The sequence below is a fragment of the Bos taurus genome, chromosome 2 (assembly GCF_002263795.3).
Source record: "Bos taurus isolate L1 Dominette 01449 registration number 42190680 breed Hereford chromosome 2, ARS-UCD2.0, whole genome shotgun sequence".
Classification (NCBI taxonomy): Eukaryota; Metazoa; Chordata; class Mammalia; order Artiodactyla; family Bovidae; genus Bos; species Bos taurus.
In genome coordinates this window covers 24566330-24585606 of record NC_037329.1, presented here as the reverse complement: position 1 = coordinate 24585606, position 19277 = coordinate 24566330, and the positions used below count along the sequence as shown (strand labels likewise).

General features: G+C 34.5%; 1 protein-coding gene across 3 annotated transcripts in view; it reads left to right on the top strand.

Annotated features, from left to right (window-relative positions):
• HAT1 (histone acetyltransferase 1) overlaps nt 1–19277 on the top strand; it is a 40664-nt gene that overhangs the window by 19153 nt on the left and 2234 nt on the right. For all 3 annotated transcript variants that reach the window (XM_005202320.3, XM_059892720.1, NM_001034347.1), the window contains exons 5-10: nt 2170–2349; nt 2613–2734; nt 3235–3339; nt 3663–3769; nt 10579–10730; nt 13181–13297. In XM_005202320.3, the coding sequence (XP_005202377.3) occupies nt 2170–2349; nt 2613–2734; nt 3235–3339; nt 3663–3769; nt 10579–10730; nt 13181–13297 (783 nt within the window). The remainder of the gene's footprint in view (nt 1–2169; nt 2350–2612; nt 2735–3234; nt 3340–3662; nt 3770–10578; nt 10731–13180; nt 13298–19277) is intronic.

Sequence of the window (19277 nt, the reverse complement as noted above, 5' to 3'; positions counted from 1 at the left end):
CATTTTCTGTAGTGTATTACATGTTAACAGATTACTTATTTTTAAACGTGGCCTTTTATTCCTCTGTAAAAGTTCTTAAAATAATGTATAAACTTGTCCAGAGCAAAATATTTATTTGAAGATATTACAATAAATAGGTATCCTTTGAAGGCTGAAAGTTAAACATTAACTATCTTTCAACTTTGTTGAGCTCAAATCTTTGGGCTGCTCTATAGTCCACCAGAACTGCTACTTGAAACTTAGAGTTTCAAAGAAATCTTTGAAATACATTTGGTGCCGAATATGTGATGTTATTTGATCATGCTTTGCAGTGCCTTGTTGAGAAGACATGACATTGGGGGAAATTTTTAAAAGTTAAAATTATATATACTGTATGTGTCTTGAAGTGTTTTCTTTTAAACTGATAGATTATAATATTTAAAAGTAGTGTTTCTTGACTTTTTAAAATTTGAATTAATACTACCTTTACCCATTGCTACTTTGGATTTTAGTTGCCATACAACAGACATATTAGACCTATCCCTTATTCTTACACTTTCTTCTTACAATTATTGAAATTGTACAAATTCTAGAAAATATGCTTAAGATCATCTCTTCATATTAGTTAGCAGTTTCAAGAGAAAATATTTATCAGATAGTACTTTAAAAATAAGCAAAAGTAGTTCTGTCAAATGTGGTGCATTTAACCTTGAGCATGAATGGATTGTACAGACTGGTGTACATGTTAGAAATAAGCTGTTGGGTAAAATGTTGAAGAGCTATATTTTAAAATAATAGCTCTTTTTTATAGCTATAAACAAGTTATATATAAATGTTGGTGTACCAGAGCATTGAAAATAAAACTTGTTTGTAATAAACTCCATCCCTGGTTCTCTATCCTGAAATGTAACTGAGTGATAATAAAGTGCTATTCATCTGCAGGTGCATTGCTTCTGCTTAGTTAAAAGATGGTTGAAAGGACAGGAATTAGTAGCATGTTGTATTAGCCTTTTGTAGTGCATTTTGTCCTAAGCATCTTAATTTCCCTGTTTTGAATGCTAAGTAGCAAGGGTCTTGGTTTAGAACTAATACCCATCATGCATGTAAACGGTATGAAAGAGCTGCTTAGTAAGTTAACACAAAGTGTTCTTGTGTCAGTCCTTGTGGAAATAGATACAATACAAACATTACAGCTGAACTCACGGCAAACTCCATTAAGTAAAAACCTGGCCTCATTGTTCAGGAAAAAGTTTGAATAGAATGCAAGCTCATTTTGTTGAATGTAATGTCAGGCTTTTAGGGACTGTATTGAGGGATAAGGTTTTGTTAAGTTGAGACCAATTCATTAAGTTTTATTGCCTGGTGAGAAGCAGTAATACTTTATTGTAAGACTTCATCAAATATTCATGGTTAAAGAGAAGTAGTAAATGTATTCAATCAAGTGGTCTTTTGGGGTTTTGAAAAGGATTATGAAGTCTGCTCAGCTGATAGTTTAACATTCATCGAGGTTGTTTAACAAGGGTAATTTTAATCTCTGAGTTTAATTTTGTTGTCCAGGCTTGTCTCTTTTTACTGTCACAAATTCAACTCTGTAAAAATTGTGTCACGTTATAGGATGAGTGGATAATATATCCAGTCATATAATTTATGTATTTCCTAAGTGGGCATATTTTAAATAGTCTTAATTTTGAGTTTTGGTGTGAGGGAGTTAATGACCTGCTTGCTCATGCTTACCGTTTGTTTGGTCAGACTCTAGCCTCACCTCACTACTGCTGGAGATCCTTTCATGTCTTGAATAATATACTCTTCTTGACACATGTAACTTAATAAAAATAATAAGCAGTCTTTCGTTTTGGCCAGTTCAAGTTGTCCTGAAGGGGTGTGGTCAGCCTTCTCTACATGATGTTAGAGATTTCTGTAGGGTTGTATTCATTCTTGTAGTTGATTTCAGACTCCCCGCCTCACCTCCTCTTTTTTATTTCTGCGTTATACTTGTGTTCATCTCACATTTTTGTGGCAGAATCTTGTACACATGAAACTCATCCTTTCCCAATTTGCTATGTGTTCACTTGTTTAGTTTAACAGTGAATTGAAGTTTTGTGAATTTTGTCCCTTTCAAAAAAACTAAGCATATTCGACTAGGTCAGAGTTATTAATTTCTGTGTGTGTCCTTTAATCTCCATTCTTTAGGCAGATGATGTTGAGGGGAAAATTAGACAAATCATTCCACCTGGATTTTGCACAAACACAAATGATTTTCTTTCGTTGCTGGAAAAAGAAGCTGATTTCAAGCCATTTGGAACCTTACTTCACACATACTCTGTTCTCAGTCCAACAGGAGGAGAAAACTTTACCTTTCAGATTTATAAGGTAAAGATAGATCTAAATGTTCCCTTACTTAATTTGCCTGAAACCTGTGTTCTGTTTGATGTGTTATTTCACTGATTTATTTTAACTTCAGGAAACAAGTCTTTGTCAGCACTAAAAACAAAGATCTGTTTTGTATGTGTGTCTGTGTACACATCTTAATCTGAGACTTCTAAACATTTTCCCACAGAATAGTTTTGCGTTCTGCAGACTTTCACTTACCTCTGTGATGAGTTTCACCTGACTTTTCCTGGCTTTTTCCCTAGGCTGACATGACATGTAGAGGCTTTCGAGAATATCATGAAAGGCTTCAGACCTTTTTGATGTGGTTTATTGAAACTGCTAGCTTTATTGACGTGGATGATGAAAGATGGCACTACTTTCTAGTGTAAGTACAGTTCTAAAGCAACAGTAGACCTTATTACCTCCACAAAGCCAGCATTTTAATTGTGGCAGCCCAATTATTGGGACAGTATAATGATATTTTTCCCAGGAAAGAAAAACTATTGTTTATGAGGCTTGAGTTTTCCTTCATTATGCTTTGGGAGACCTTGAGAATAGAGCCGAATTAAATGCTGTTGTCCGTTAGGGCTCTGAATGTAGGCTTAAACAGTAAAATGAGCTTTGCCTGTGTTTTCTTTTACTTGCCACCTATTCATCTTTATAATAGGCAAGTGCACTGAAGTGATGTAAAGAGGTCTGATTTATCCAAGTTGCTGCACACCAATTAAGTGAATTGTATATTCAGAACATAGCAGGTGTACCCATTGGGCCCTCACAGAGTAGCTTGCTGACACTGAAAATTCAGTCAGAGAATGGAAAAGAAAATGGACACTGCATGGGAGCGCGACTGTAATTGACCTGCTTGGCTTTCTGTTTTATCTGCAGATTTGAGAAGTATAATAAGGATGGAGCTACACTCTTTGCGACCGTAGGCTACATGACAGTCTATAATTACTATGTGTACCCAGACAAAACCCGGCCACGTGTAAGGTAATTGGCAGTATAACACGTGCCTTGTCTTTTATTTCAGAAGAAGGAACTGCTGAAGTTTCTAATACTTATTATAATAGTGTTGATTTGTTTTAAAAAATACCATTATTCATTGGCTGTGTACTGATTTATTTCATTGTTCCTTTTGAAACCGTTTGGAAGATTAAATGTTTACAATTTTGAGTGTCTCGGTGGTTTTTGGAATTCTTAAAGATGGATTGAAAAAAAACTACACAAACTTTAAAATGTTTGTATTACTGTAGTGATTTTCAATCTGTAAACTGGTCAGATTGTAATATTTTAATATAATTTCTTTACTATAGTCAAATGCTGATATTGACTCCATTTCAAGGTCAAGGCCATGGTGCTCAACTTCTTGAAACAGTTCATAGATACTACATTGCATCTCCTTCTGTTCTTGATATTACAGGTATGTAAATTTTGTTACTGAAAGAGCTTTTCTAAATCTCTTCTTTACTAATTTTGGTTTTGTCAGAAATAACTTTTGTTTTAAATAGCAGTCTCCTGAGGTCTTTTTGGAACTGTTTAGAGATGACTTAAGTTTCATTTTAAATCATAAACCCTTTGTGAAATTGGATTGCATCTCTGAGTATGAAGTGCTTAATTAGTTGAACAAATTGAGGATAATGAACTGAATATAAAATGGGAAATCTTGGTCAGAAATATATATATATTGCAAGTATGGTATGACTATTTGTTCAGTCTATTTCTCAAGCATTTTATAAAGTTGATTTATCTTTTCATCTAACTTTATTGCTGCTGTTAAATGATTTGGAAACTTGGGAGATAAAGAAGTAATTACTAAAGTTACTTTATATCAAAAGTTATAAATTGACACTTTCACTAGCTTAGTGACTTGTAAAATTATGGAACCTTTACACAATCCATAACACTTCTTTTTAGCTAAGCTGAAAGTTGTTTAGCTTCTGTTTACTTATAGAGCTTGGACTTGGTACTACATGAAGAGACTTTTTGGTGATTTTAGTCTGGAGATTAGGGTTTCCATAAGTAGTCTTTGTCTTCTCTAGTGGGTAATGTGCCAGCAGGGGTTGTTTCTGTGAAGCCTCTTAACCACTTTCTTCTGTCTACTCCAGCCTATAAAGTCCTTGATACTTAGCGCCAATTAGCAGATAAAGAATTTTATTTCTTAAATCTCAGTGAAGAGTCATCAATAATGGTAGCCTTTATTCATTGCAAACTGAAGTCTCTAAAGAGAAAATGCTGAACATGTTAAAGGACTTCTGAATTAGAAAACTGGGTATTGGCCTTTATTTTCAGTGTTAACATTTCTTAGCAAATTACTAAAAATGACTGATACATTTCTTCTCATTAAGATATTTCTCCTAGATTTCCATTCTCAGTCTTTTAAAATAAAGGATAGTTTTCTCTCTTTGGTTGTTTTAGTTGTGTTTAGATCTATTATTTTGCATATTTTTAAAACTTTTGGATCTTTTGCAGGGTCTGGATTTCCCTTTGCAACCCAGAATATTCCTTATATTGAGATGGCCTTTTGCTTAATTGACATATAGCCAGATATAGTAAAAATTAAAACCTAACCATTGATGGCCTATGTTACAGGATAAGTTTTTGTGGTATAATTGCCACCCATTTTCTTTTTTTAGCACTTTTTTTTTAGCATATTATGCCTCGTGACTTGCAGGATCTTATTTCCCAGACTAGGTATCAAACTTTGGCCCTGGCAGTGAGAGTGTCGAGTCCTAACAATTGAACCTCCAGAGAATTCCCTATTTTTAGCATTTAAAAGTAAAATACTGGGAAACAGTTCTTTATATCATGTGCCATTTTCCTTTTGAGGATGTCAGTATCATAAGATATACAGCGTTTTAACACATCTTGGTTATATGACCTTACATATAGAATCAATGATTTATTTCTTCCAGAATTGCAGAGACAGTTGTGTTTGACAGTAAAAATTGATCCTGGGCTATATGTCAGTGTTATTAACCTATCAGTGTATATTAAGAGTTAATTAAATCTGTTCTTTAAATATTCCTTGTAGTACTGGAATATGTTACATGGCTTTTTAGAATTTTATCTGTAAATGTTTTGTAATATGAAGAGTTAAAAGAGTGTTTTTTTAAATGATAGCAGAGTATTAATGTTGGTAGATGATGTATTTAACTTGGGGAAAAAACTCAAACTTTGAGCCCATGTATAACTATAAATTTATATCCAAGCAAATTTCATCTTTTAAATGCATCACTTATGTAGCATAGAAACAAAGCAATTGAAGGATGTCACAAATTAATGGGTGTTATCATTTTAGGTTCATTTTCAGGCTGACACCTTTAGTTAAAGCACTTAAAGTTAAGAGTGGTGACTTGGCCACTTATATGAAGCTACAAACAAAATATTGTTAGTGTATAATGGATTATTTAAACCTGAGTGGAAATTTTTTTTACACAAATTTTTAATTTATGTGAAAATTACAGATAAGAATGTGGTGTGAGTTTTTTTAGATTTTTATCAACTGTAATTCTCTTACCTTTGATGTGTTTTCCCCTAAAATTCTGGGGGGTATTAGTTACTTAAGTTACTTAGGCTTTCTCCCATACTAAATTTTATTTTATACTGATATTAGCAACACAGTTCTTTCTTTCCAAACCAGAAAGAGGTAGACTGGATAAGCATGTGTGTCGCTGTTAGAACTTCAGAACATTTTTTCAAGAAATGCTTGCTTAAGAGTTTGTCACTTAGTAGAGATTTAATTAAAGCAGCTCTATTGAGGTCTGATTTCCATACCATTAAATTCATCCATTTTAAGTGTATATATAGTTCAGTATTTTTAGTATACTTGCCTAGTTTTGTGGCCTGTTTTAGAATATTTCTGTCACCATAAAAAGATTCCCTCGTTTCTATCCCCAGTCAGTCCCCATCCCCAGTCTCTTGTATTGAGATCTGTGATCCATTTTGAGGTAAAGTTTGTGCATTATGTGCGGAAAGTTTCTAAATTAATCTTCTTTACATGTGATCATAGTTTTTCCAGCAGTTTGCTAAAAAGACTATCCTTTCCTCTACTGAATTGCCTTGGTACCTTTGTTCAAAATAGGTTGACCATAAATGTAAAGATTTGTTTCTGGACTCTAATCATCTGTGTCTGTAGTGCTGCTGGAACCATACTGTCTTGATACATTTATTATAGTTTTCTTACTGAGCATTTTTTTGTGTGTGTGTGTTTTGCCTTAACAGTAATGTCAAGTTTAGCTCCACAGATTCAATGTAAGTTGAATTTGTGGAGCCTGTTTTGCCTGGAGGCTGTAAACTAAACAGACAGTTCTTCAAATGATTGATGAGTAGAGTTAGAAATGGGTACTGGCCTTGGCCAGGTGGGTGGGAATGGAGCAGAGAAGAGGGGCCTCAGGGACCCAGAGGCACACACTCCCAGAAGACAGTCCTGCTCTCAGTGAGCATCTAGACAACGCAGACTAGGGCTGGTCGCTGCAAACTCATCATCAGTGGACCGTGGCTTTGTTGATCTCCTTGGGACTCAAATACTGCCTCACCCAGCCTATGTGGCCTTGCTTTTGCTCTCTTTGGGTGTCATGGCTCCAGTGGTAGCAGAGCTTCGACCTTTATGTTGAGTTTTGGAATCAGGAAATGAAAGTCTGTTGTGTTCTTTTTCAGAATTGTTTTGGTGTGTTTTCATTACAATTGTTGTTTTATTTTCTACTTCATTGATTTCCAGTTTAACGTTTATTATTTTCTTCTTATTGCTTTGAGATTAATTTACTCTTTCTAGTTAAGATTGAAACTTAGGTTATTGATTTGATGTCCTTTTTTTCTAATAGTATAGCTATCTAAATAATACTTAAATATTATTATATAAATACAAGTACTGGTTTTACTGATCATATAAATTTTCATAAATTGTGCTTTCATTTCATTCAGTTCACGTTCAAGTTTGATTATGATGTATTTAGATATGTAACATTATGTTTTTCCTAGTTGAAGCTTGTTGAGCTTCCTGGATGTATGGATAAAATTTTTTTCATCAAATTTGGAAAGTTTTTGGCCAGTGTTTCCTTAGCTGTTCTCCCTCTTCCCTTTCTTTGAGACACACATTAGTTACACTGGTATACTTGAATGGTTTCAATCTAGGTTTGTGTCAGTCCATTTTACATTTTATAAAGCTGCAGAGTACAAGTGAGGAAAACCAGGTTATTGTAGTAGTTAAAAAAAAAAACACTGGTGGCAGCACATAGAGGAATCAGAATGTCCTTCATGTTTCTGGGTGACTTGTATAACTGCTATGTGACCAGATTAATAAGGAAAAGACTGAAGAATTAGACAAAGTAACTAATTACAGTGTTATGTTTATTTGGTGATTTTCTGTAGGTCTGCATTTGTTATTTGGTTTACTGTTGATTTCATTTTCTGTGTATTCCTAATCACAATTTCATACCAAACCGATGCCATGACAGAATTTCACTTTACTACCTTAAATCCATAGTCATATAATGTTACTTAATAATTACATGTATATGAAGTGCTGCATAGAAATATAAAGACAGTATTTAGTACATATAGATTGAATGAATGAATGACTCAATCATAAAACATTACCTTTAGCTCAGATTCTTTTTTTAATAAACATTTTATTGCGATATAGTTAACATGTCATACAGTCCTCTTATTTAAAGTGTTCAGTTTTTCAAAAACATGTTTACAGTGCAGCCATCACCTTAACCTAATTTTGGAGTATTTCATTCTCCCAAAAAGAAACCCAGTACTCATTAGCAGTCACTTCTTTCCTCTTATTCCCCTACCCTTTCAACCCCCCACCAGTGCTACACAGCCATTAATCTACTTTTTGTCTCTGTAGATTTGCCTCTTTTGGACATTGGAATCGTACAATAAAATGACTGACTTCTTTCACTTGGCATAATGTTTTCAAGGTTCTTCCTTGTAGTACTTTACTTTTTATTTAGTTTAGTACTTTATTTTTATTGCCAAATACTATTCCATTGTATGGATATACTATATTTTATTTATCCATTCATCAGTTGATGGACATTTGGGTTGTTTCTACTTTTTGGCTCTTCTAAATAATGCTATTATAAATATTCGTGTACAATTTTTGTGTGGACTTGTGTTTTCATATCTTTTCGGTACATACCTAAGAGTGGAAATGGTGGAAAATCTGATAACTATGTTTCCCCTTTTAAAGAAACACCAGACTGTTTTCCACAGTGGCTGTGCCATTTTATATTTCCACCAGCAAGTACATGAGGATTTCGGTTTATCCACATCCTTGCTGATTCTTGTTGTCTTTTTTATTCTAGTCATCCTAGTGGATAAGAAATGGTATTTCATTGTGGTTTTGATTTGCATTTCCCTTTGGCTAATAATGTTAAACATCCTTTCATGTGCTTATTGTGTGTATTTATATCTTCTTGAGAGATTCCTATTTAGAGTCTTTGCCCATTTTCTAATTGGGTGGTGGGTATTTGACCTTTACTTATTGAATTACAAAGTTTTTTATATAGAAAGTCTGGTTACAGTTACATATCATATATATGACTTGGGAATATTTTACCCCATTCTATAAGTTATCTTGTCATTTCCTTAAAGGTTATCACTTGAAGCATAAAAGTTATAAATTTTTATATAGCCCTGTTTATCTACTTTTTCCTTAGTTGCTTGTGCTTCTGGTTCTGTTATCTAAGAAACCATTGCCTAACCAAAGATCTTGAAGATTTACTCCTCTATTTTCATTTAGGTCTATGATCTATTTTGAGTTAATTTTTGTGTACTGTGTGAGGAAAGGGGGGGCCAACCAACTTCATTTTGCTTATGGAGACCCAGTTGTCCAAGTACCATTTGTTAAAGACTATTCTTTCCCTCACTGAATTGTCAAGGCACCCTTCTCAGAAATTAATGGACCAAAAATGTATGGGTTTATTTTAAACTCTCAACTCAGTCCCATTGACCTACATGTCCATCTTTATACTAGTATCACAGTCTTGATTACTGTAGCTTTGGAGTAAATTTTGAAATCAGGAAATGTGAGTCCTCTGACTTTTGTTCTTTTTTCAAGGTTGTTTTGGCTATTCTGATTTCCTTACATATCAATTTTAGGATGAATTCGTTAATTTCTGCAATAAAAAAAGCCAGCTGGGATTTTGATAGGGATTGCATTGAACAGTTGGTAGAGAGTTGATAATTGTAACAAAACTGTTTTATGACCCATGAACTAGCTCAGACTTCAACATTCTTTGTTTATACCATCTACTAATTAGAAAATGAGGGCTCAGAGAAATAAGATAATTTGCCTCAAGTCCTTCATCTATAAATGACAGAACTGGGACTCAAACTCATGCTCTCTGACTATGCAGTGTTTTTTCTACCTATATGTTTTGGTATCTTCTTGTCCACTACTCAGTCTAATGTAGATAACATAGACAAACATAAAGGAAGTCTATGCTACTCAGATGCAATGAAGAAAGAATCAAAATCATATTCTCTAAATGAAAAAGAGTGTTTTGTAAAAGGAAGAACTTTTTTTAAATTAAGTTAAAGAAGCATAGAAGACTTTGAAGTTTATTAGATTAAAGTAAGGGAGTTATAAACTTAGCTTTGGAACCCTTAGCTATCAGAAAATGGCTTTTGGAATTGATTATCCAAACTTGGATCTCTTGTGTATACAGCTGCTTTAACTGAAAATAAAACTAAGGTACATATGATAACAAACTAGTCAAAAATTTATATTTGATGGGAGAATGGCATTGAAACATGTAAAATATATGTGAAACAAATCGTCAGTCCAGGTTTGATACAGGGTGCTTGGGGCTGATGCACTGGGATGACCCAGAGGGATGGGATGGGGAGGGAGGTGGGAGGGGGGTTCAGGATGGGGAACTCATGTACACTCGCGGCAGATTCATGTCAATGTATGGGAAAACCAATACAATATTGTAAAATAAAACTAATTAATTAATTTAAAAAATTTATATTTGAAAAGTAGTTGAAATTTCACAAATAATATATATGTATTATTTGCAAAAGGATTGTACCTATAACTTTATTTGACAAAGATGGTAGTGCTATTTTATTTATAATCTTTCATATTGTAACTTTTGTATTATATAATTCATTGAAGAATATTTGCCTTTCTAAGGTTAGTGTGTATACTGAGGTTGCAGATGATGAATAAGTTATGCTGGGTAAGGGAAATGTTATTCTGCTTTCTTTCTTTAGCGGAAGATCCATCCAAAAGCTATGTGAAATTGAGAGACTTTGTGCTTGTGAAGTTTTGTCAAGATTTGCCCTGTTTTTCCCGGGAAAAGTTAATGCAAGGATTCAGTGAAGATATGGCAATAGAGGCTCAACAGAAGTTCAAAATAAATAAGGTATTTTTATTCTGGAAGGAAAACATTTAAATTTTGAAAAAAATAATTTAAGTACATAATTTAAACGTTGCAAATACATTAAGAATACATGTGTAGGAAGTAGCAGTGGTTAAGAATACAGGCCCTGGGACTTGCCTGGTGGTTCAGTGGTTAAGACCGCATGTCCACTGCAGCAGGCATGGGTTTGATCTCTGGTCAGGGAACTAAGACTAAGATCCCACATGCCAAAAAAGAAAAAAAAAAAAACATACAGGCCCTGAAGCCAGATTGCCCAGGATCAAATCTGGCTTTACCACTTGAGCAATTAGAGCAATTGCTTAGAGCAATTTAGTTTACTTCCTTCTGCCTCAGTTTTCTCATTAATAGAATGGAAAGATAATTGATTTCATGGCTGCATTAAGTATAACAAGAAAATGTTTATTTAAACTGGTAAAGTAGTTAGTGCCCCTGGATACTACTATATTGATAGGAGGAGGATTGGAATAAAACATATAATTTTCACTTTTTATACTTCTAGATGTATTTGTTTGGATTTTAAAGTAATAAATATCTTAAGGTAAGTACAGACAAATAATATAGGAATTCAGAGGAAATTATTATATTTATGTTAGCAAGAAGTCAAAATATTTCATAGTGGGGATACATTTGATCTAAGCCTTGAACAATGGGTAGGTTTTGGAATATAAAAATATGAGGGATGAAGAGTATCCAGTAGTGAGGACTAGTACTTGGTGCCGACGGCCTCCCCTCCCCTGGCTTCTAAGGCACTGCAGTTCCTAGCTTTTCAATTAACCACTGTGCTCATCTTTTTTGAGAGATTGTCACTGGCTTCTACATTTTTGTATGCTCCCTAAATATAATTCTTCCCAGAGTTTTTTTATCCAATCCTCATTTCTTCTCATTCTACTTAATTCCGAGAGCTCATCTGTTATATCTGCAATCCAGATTTTCCTCCTGAGGTCCAAAACTATGCCAAACGTTCACTGGTGACTGACCTTCAAAAAACAATTTGAATTGAAACTTTCCATCTTCTCCCGCATAAAAACACTTTAATGGGCTCATGGTTTTAAGATAAAATACAATTTTAGAAATAATTTATATCTCAGACTGTATTAAACCTTTAATTAACTAGAATTTATTTAATAGCTCAGCTTTCAAGAGAAAGAGAATATGAAGACATTATTATTGAGATTAAAGCTCCTCAGTATGGCATACAGACACCATCGTCATCTGGCCCGTGCCTGCCTTGCTCGCCTCAGCTTCCTCCCACTTTCCTGTATGCTTTGGCTCTCCTGAACCTCTTGCCATTTCCCAACTGTGCTACAACTTTACTCCTTTTATGTACCTGTATATCAACTATTCCCTTTGCCCTGATAACCCCTTCTCCTGTTTCTTCATCTTTGCCTGGCCAGGTAGTACATTTTTCAGGCTCAGTTCAGGTGTTTCTTCCAGAAATTTCAGTATTATCTTAACCTATGTATACCTGACCTCTTCCTCACTCCCAATAAATAAGTGGAATGACAGAAATAGGAAAACTATAGGCCTACTCCTTTGGCTTCAATGTTACCACAACTTCCTGATTTTTCTCATATTTTTTTTGACTGTTTTTGTCTGCTCATTAACTGGCACGATACTACAGGGTTCTGACCTCCCCTCCCCACACACACACCCCCGTCTTCACTGTATGTTTTCCTTGGACTGTCTTAACCATTAACCAGTCCTAAGGTTTAAACTCTTGCCATGTATATTGATATTGCTTAAATCCTTGTCCTTCGTCTGGAATTTTATTCAGATTTATATGTTCTCTTGCCTCCTAAATCTCTCCTACTCTGTGAAAATCTCACTGTCATTCCATACCCTCCTCCACAGTCTTCCTCCTCTTTATTTCTAGAATCCTTGTCCCCTTAGTGTTACTGTTTGTGCTGTCTCAGTTAATACCATCATCATTTTTTGCCTGATTTAAAAACTGAGCTTTCTGATTGGTCTCCTTCCCCTTCTTTTGCTACCATTTTCATGTAGCTGATTTACTCGCAGTTTTTTTCATTTTGTGTCCCAGCAGTGTTAAACTACTTCTGCACGTGTGTACGTGAGATGTGCACGCACATATAGTGCCTCCCTGTTTTAAGAGCAGCATGCTCCCTTTCCTTTAAGACTCACTCAGGTTTTATTCCCCCAGGACGCCTCTTCTAACATTGTTCCCCCATTCTCAGTCTGTGCTGCCGTAGTGTCCTGTGCACATTTCTATCATGAAGTTAACCGTACCTCATTCATTTGTGTTACACAGTAGACTGCTTGCCTTCTTGAGCGCAGAGACTTATCTTTTATTGCTTTTTGTCTGGCACCAAGCATAATTTCTGGCCTATGGCAGGTATTCAGTATATGATATGTTCTTTTGGGAAAGTGTTACTATTTGTGATTTGAAATGTTCATGTTCTTCTTTGGTTTATTAGCAACATGCTAGACGGGTTTATGAAATTCTTCGACTACTGGTAACTGACATGAGTGATGCTGAACAATACAGAAGCTATAGACTGGATATTAAAAGAAGACTAATTAGCCCATATAAGGTAGGACTTTGAAGTCTTAAACATTTATTCTTGTCACTGTTGAAACTGAAGAATATCTAGCAAATGCCAATGTGTGGGAGAGTCCAAATCATTATCATTCTGCTAAACTTTACAAAAGTGAAAATATTCTTCCAGTTAGTTATAAGAATTCTCCAGTGTAAACTATAAATGTTTCCATTCACTTAAAAACTAATCCCAAGGATAGTTTGCTCGTGGTTATTTTTTTCATTGTATGCATCTTTTAAAAAACTGAATGCCCAGAATCTTCCCTAACAAATTACCTTGTTTTTTTTTTTTTTTTTTTATTTTTAATTTTTTTTTAATTTTATTTTATTTTTAAACTTTACATAATTGTATTAGTTTTGACAAATATCAAAATGAATCCACCACAGGTATACATGTGTTCCCCATCCTGAACCCTCCTCCCTCCTCCCTCCCCATACCATCCCTCTGGGTCGTCCCAGTGCACCAGCCCCAAGCATCCAGTATCGTGGATCGAACCTGGACTGGCAACTCGTTTCTTACATGATATTTTACATGTTACAATGTCATTCTCCCAAATCTTCCCACCCTCTCCCTCTCCCACAGAGTCCATAAGACTGTTCTATACATCAGTGTCTCTTTTGCTGTCTCGTACACAGGATTATTGTTACCATCTTTCTAAATTCCATATATATGCGTTAGAATACTGTATTTATGTTTTTCCTTCTGGCTTACTTCACTCTGTATAATAGGCTTCAGTTTCATCCACCTCATTAGAACTGATTCAAATGTATTCTTTTTAATGGCTGAGTAATACTCCATTGTGTATATGTACCACAGCTTGCTTATCCATTCATCTGCTGATGGACATCTAGGTTGCTTCCATGTCTTGGCTATTATAAACAGTGCTGCGATGAACATTGGGGTACACGTGTCTCTTTCCCTTCTGGTTTCCTCAGTGTGTATGCCCAGCAGTGGGATTGCTGGATCATAAGGCAGTTCTATTTCCAGTTTTGTTTTATTTGTCCCTATATTCTGCTTACACGTGCTTCTTTCTTCCTAAATATGGCCTTGGTTGCCTTTTGTAACCCCTGTACTTGACCAGAGCTGAAATCACAACTTAGTGTTGTTTATCTCTTTTGTCATCTTTCTTGCTCCTTTACCCCCTGCTTTTTTTCATTTCCTTTATTTTCCTTTAACTCAAAAATATTCCACTCCTAGATCAGGTCTGGCCTCCTCATCTTTTGGCCATTAATTATTAAGGTAGATATTGTCCATGCCAACTTGTGTGGAGGAAGATTTGTGATTCTTGTAGTTGGGCAGTAATCTGATTGGAGAGAATATTCATTTATTTATTCAACAACTAATTACTGGGTACTGCATTTGTATATACTATTAGACCTAGAGGCTTATACAGCACCATAGTTGGGAACATGAATGACAAATCTGAATCTGTCTTAAGGTTTAAGGAGAGTGTCAGTTAATAATGAGTAATTTATATCAAGTGCATAGTTACGATTTTTCTAAGTTAATCCAAGTTTTATTTATCATAGATTCTGCTTTATAGAGCCAGTCTTTTGAGTGTTAATGGTATATAGGGTCACACTACTCGTTGAATCTCAGCTTTTTTCCTTTATCACATCTTGTTTGCAGTACAACCGTATTTCTTAATTTGTTATAATTCTAAATATAGCACATTTTGAATATAAAAATAATTATTTGCCTGACATACAAATCTTGTGTCTGGAATTAATATGTTTTTTCTTCATAGTGCCATTTCATTAAGCAATTTAATGGAATACTTAAATTTAATCAATTAATAAAATCAATTTAATTGATTTTCTAACTTAGGAACTACCATCTGCATATAACAGGTTGTAATAAATTATAACGACTATTCCCCCAAATTTGTCAGAAATAACATTTTATTCTTTATCAGTCTTTATGTTTGTCAGCTCAGAAACTTCAGAAAATTGGTAGAAATGGTACTTTCCAAAGATTTTGATCTTTAATATTAACTTGGTAGCTGGAAAATTTCTTTATGATGAAATTGGGCATATAGAACAATATAATTAGATGTTAGCATGACAACATTTAAGAGTATTAAAACTTTTAGTAATTTATTAAATTATGTATCTCAGATACTTGTGACATTTTATATAGGCAGATGCAGCAAATAAAAGATGATTTCTAAGTATAAATAGCAGTCAGGAAGTTACGCCAAATAATGGGAATATCTGTAGTTCATAAAAGCAAGTATTGTCTACTCTTAAGAATAATAATTTTTTTTTATATTATTAAGTATCCTGACCTGTCTAGCAAGTTCACCTTTTCTAAAAGACCACCAAAAACTGGTTATTAAACTATTTAAATTCTTAACAGTCAAAATCGGTATCACCATCCTTGCACTCATACAAAATATTAAATTCTTTAGATACTTGCTCAAACCCTATTTATAGTATGCCAAGTTTAACGAGTTTAGTTATCCAGTATTCTGTCTCATTGAGAAAACCAAGAAATCTTGATCTGGGTTGATAGCCACAGTGTGATAGAAAACCTACCACAAACTTGGTAAAAGCCTAGAAGTAGTTGAATGCCCTATATGCAAGGGAAGAGTTAGAAGATTTCTTTGTTGAATGTATGCAGATGGTTTTCTCCAATTTGTCATTCCAAGCTGATACTTGTATACTGTGGTGTGCTATCACAGCATTCTCAAATGCAAAATTATATTTAAGAATAAAGTAAAATTGCTTAATACTGAGTGTGATTTTGAATTTTTAAAAAATCTTTAAAATATATGCCAAATGGGGAAAGTTTGGAATCTAGAATTTATGTTTCACTTTAATACATTTTATTATAAAAAAATGTAACTTTGCTAAGTTATTACAGAGGAATGGAATTGTTTATTGATAGCAAAGTCCAATTCTGTGCTGCCTTTTTTTAAGGGCTTAAATTTCCATATCAGTTTAGTTCCACTAAGAAATTTATTTGGGTAGATATTAGAAGTAGTTGTACCTTACTTTAAAAGTTCTTTAAGTACTGATAATTTATTTGTATCAGTGCCCAGAAGGGATAAAAATAATTTGTATTAACTAGAATCATTTTAAAAGCACAAAAAGAAATTCTTTAGTACAGAAGTAATTTTCAGGTGTTCAAAAAAAGATAAATTTGAACAATTTGACTAAAAAAAAAGAAAAGTTGGTGCAGCTGCTTGGTTTTAGCATTTAAATTTTTATATTGTTTCATAGGCATATTTTAATTCATAATTGGTTTGCAAGTACAAAATTTAGAATCATTGTTATAATAGCATTGGATTTGGAATCAGAAAACTCAATTTTGAGGTCTAGCTTTAACTTTTACAAATTGTGTGTGTTGACAGTTATTAAAATCTGGGTATTAGGCTTCTCTTCTCTAAAATGGAAATACTTCCATAGTGAGGAACTGATGAGAAAGAAATACAATACAGTGTGCATGTTTTTAAAGGTAACCTTTCGATAAGTCTTAGGACTTTTTATATGTCTCCACACCATTATTATTTTTAAATTATTGCAAAAGAACCTTATTTCTGTAGTTCACAAAAGAGACTGGTTGAGCAGATGGAAATTAAGGCGCTCTTAGAGGTGGTAGAATTTTTGAGATATTTGTAAACCTTCTTGGAACCTCTGAAAACTAGGCAAGAAGAAAGTTGTTTTTTGGACCTTAAATAAACTGACACTAATATGATCTTTAATTAATTTTTCTGCATTAATTAAGGTTATCCACAGCCTTAGTCTATGAAGGAATTAGCTTTTTGTTTGTTTTTGGAGGGAGAAATTTCTTCTGAGCCTAGAGGAGGTCTATTCCAGTCTTCTGGAGTTCTGTCTTTCAGTATTTTATTTGTACTCCCAATGTAAATCACTTGCTGGATAGAGGTGATCCCCAATCAGTTTAAGTTTTTTTTTTTTAAACACAGTTTAAAAGATGAATTTATAATTCCTACATATACAAAGCAGTATACATATGCAGTTTTAGGAATATTAAAATCAATAAAACAAATAGCTCAAATAACTTATTTTAAAAGAACCATAGTTTACATGCTCATGAGGAACTTCTCTAATAGTTTCATAGTTTTCCATAAAGCTAGTACATGTATTTTTTTATTCCTAGGTACTCAGAGCTCTTAAATTTAATTCAGAGATGTTCTGCTATGTCAATAAAAATTATAATAGAAATTAATTCTGACATCCATCTGAGAAAAACTGACAGTGAAATTGAAGGTGGCAATGAAGGGGGAGATAAACTGGGGAAGTAAACACTCGTAAGAGATCTGTTGTTTTTGTTCAGTCACTAAGTTGTGCCTGACTCTTTGTGATCCCATGGACCACAGTACACCAGGGTTCCCTGTTGTTCGCTGTCTCCTGGAGTTTGCTCAGATCAATGTCCATTGAGTCAGTGATGCTGTCTAACCATCTCATCCTCTGCTGCCTCCCTCTCCTTTTGCCTTCAGTCTTTCCCAGCATCAGGGTCTTTCCCAATGAGTCAGCTCTTCACATCAGGTGGCCAAAGTATTGGACCTTCAGCTTTGGCATCAGTCTTTCCAATGAATATTCAGGGTTGATTTCCTTTAGGATTGATTGGTTTGATCTTGCAGTCCAAGAGACTCTCAAGAGTCTTCTTTAGCACCACAGTTCAAAAGCATCAGTTCTTCAGTGCTCAGCCTTCTTTATCGTCCAGTTCTTACATTGTACATTTGTCAGCAAAGTGATGTCTCTGCTTTTTAGTAAGGTGTCTAGTTTTGTCATAGCTTTCCTTCCAAGGAGCAAGCATCTTTTACTTTCAGGGCTGCAGTCATCGTCTGCAGTGATTTTGGAGCCCAAGAAAATAAAATCTGTCACTGTTTCCACTTCTTCCTCTTCTCTTTGCCAGGATGGGACCAGATACCATGATCTTAGTTTTCTATGTTGAGTTTTAAAACAAGTTAATAATTTAAAACAGTATGTCACTGGCACATGATTCATTCTGTAGGTTATTTGTAGCAGAATTGATAGTTAATATTTAAGAACTAAAATGATGGTTGTGTTGTATACGAGAATTTAATATGATTGGAGGCATATTCAAGCAATGGGGTTAGATTATTTTATAAATGTTATAACTGGTTAGCAGTTTAGAAGAATAATTTTTTTTCTTATAACATACCATGATAATTTTTGGATGCATTACCTTTTAGTTCCTGACCCGTTTCCTTAACTTGGGTGCCGCCAAGAGGCAGTTGTGCTTCTTGGCAAAAAAAAAAGTAACTTTCACAGCAGAAACAAAGGATTTATTATCCACATGATTGAAGAGTGAGGAATATACTGTCCTTCCAGGGCTTGGGAGTAATAAACCTGAATTTTCATCACTTCTCTAGAACTACTATTCACAGTGTGATTAGAAGATCAGCAACATTGGGAATTCTCTGGTGATCCAGTGATTAAAATTGTGCTTCCACTGTAGGGGCCATGGGTTCAATCCCTGGTTGGCAAACTAAGAATCCCCCAAGCAGTGCAGCCACGCACACAAACACACACTAAGTCAGCAATATGAACATCATCCAGGAGCACTTTTTAGAACCGCAGACTCTCACTCCACCCCAGACCTACTGAATGAGAACCTGCATTTTAATTTTAACAAGGTTCCCAGTTGATGTTTGTGCACATTTAAGTTTGAGAAGCACTGCATGTCTTATATTCCAAAACTATTAAGGTTTCCTTTGAGAGACATTTATTAGTTTTTAGGATGGAGTTAAGACTGTTTTCAGGGTTTTTTGTTGTTGTTGTTAATTGTATTTGGTAGGCAGTTACATAGAAATTCGGGAGAAGGCAATGGTGCCCCACTCCAGTACTCTTGCCTGGAAAATCCCATTGATGGAGGAGCCTGGTGGGCTGCAGTCCATGGGGTCGCTAAGAGTCAGACACGACTGAGTGACTTCACTTTCACTTTTCACTTTCATGCCCTGGAGAAGGAAATGGCCACCCACTCC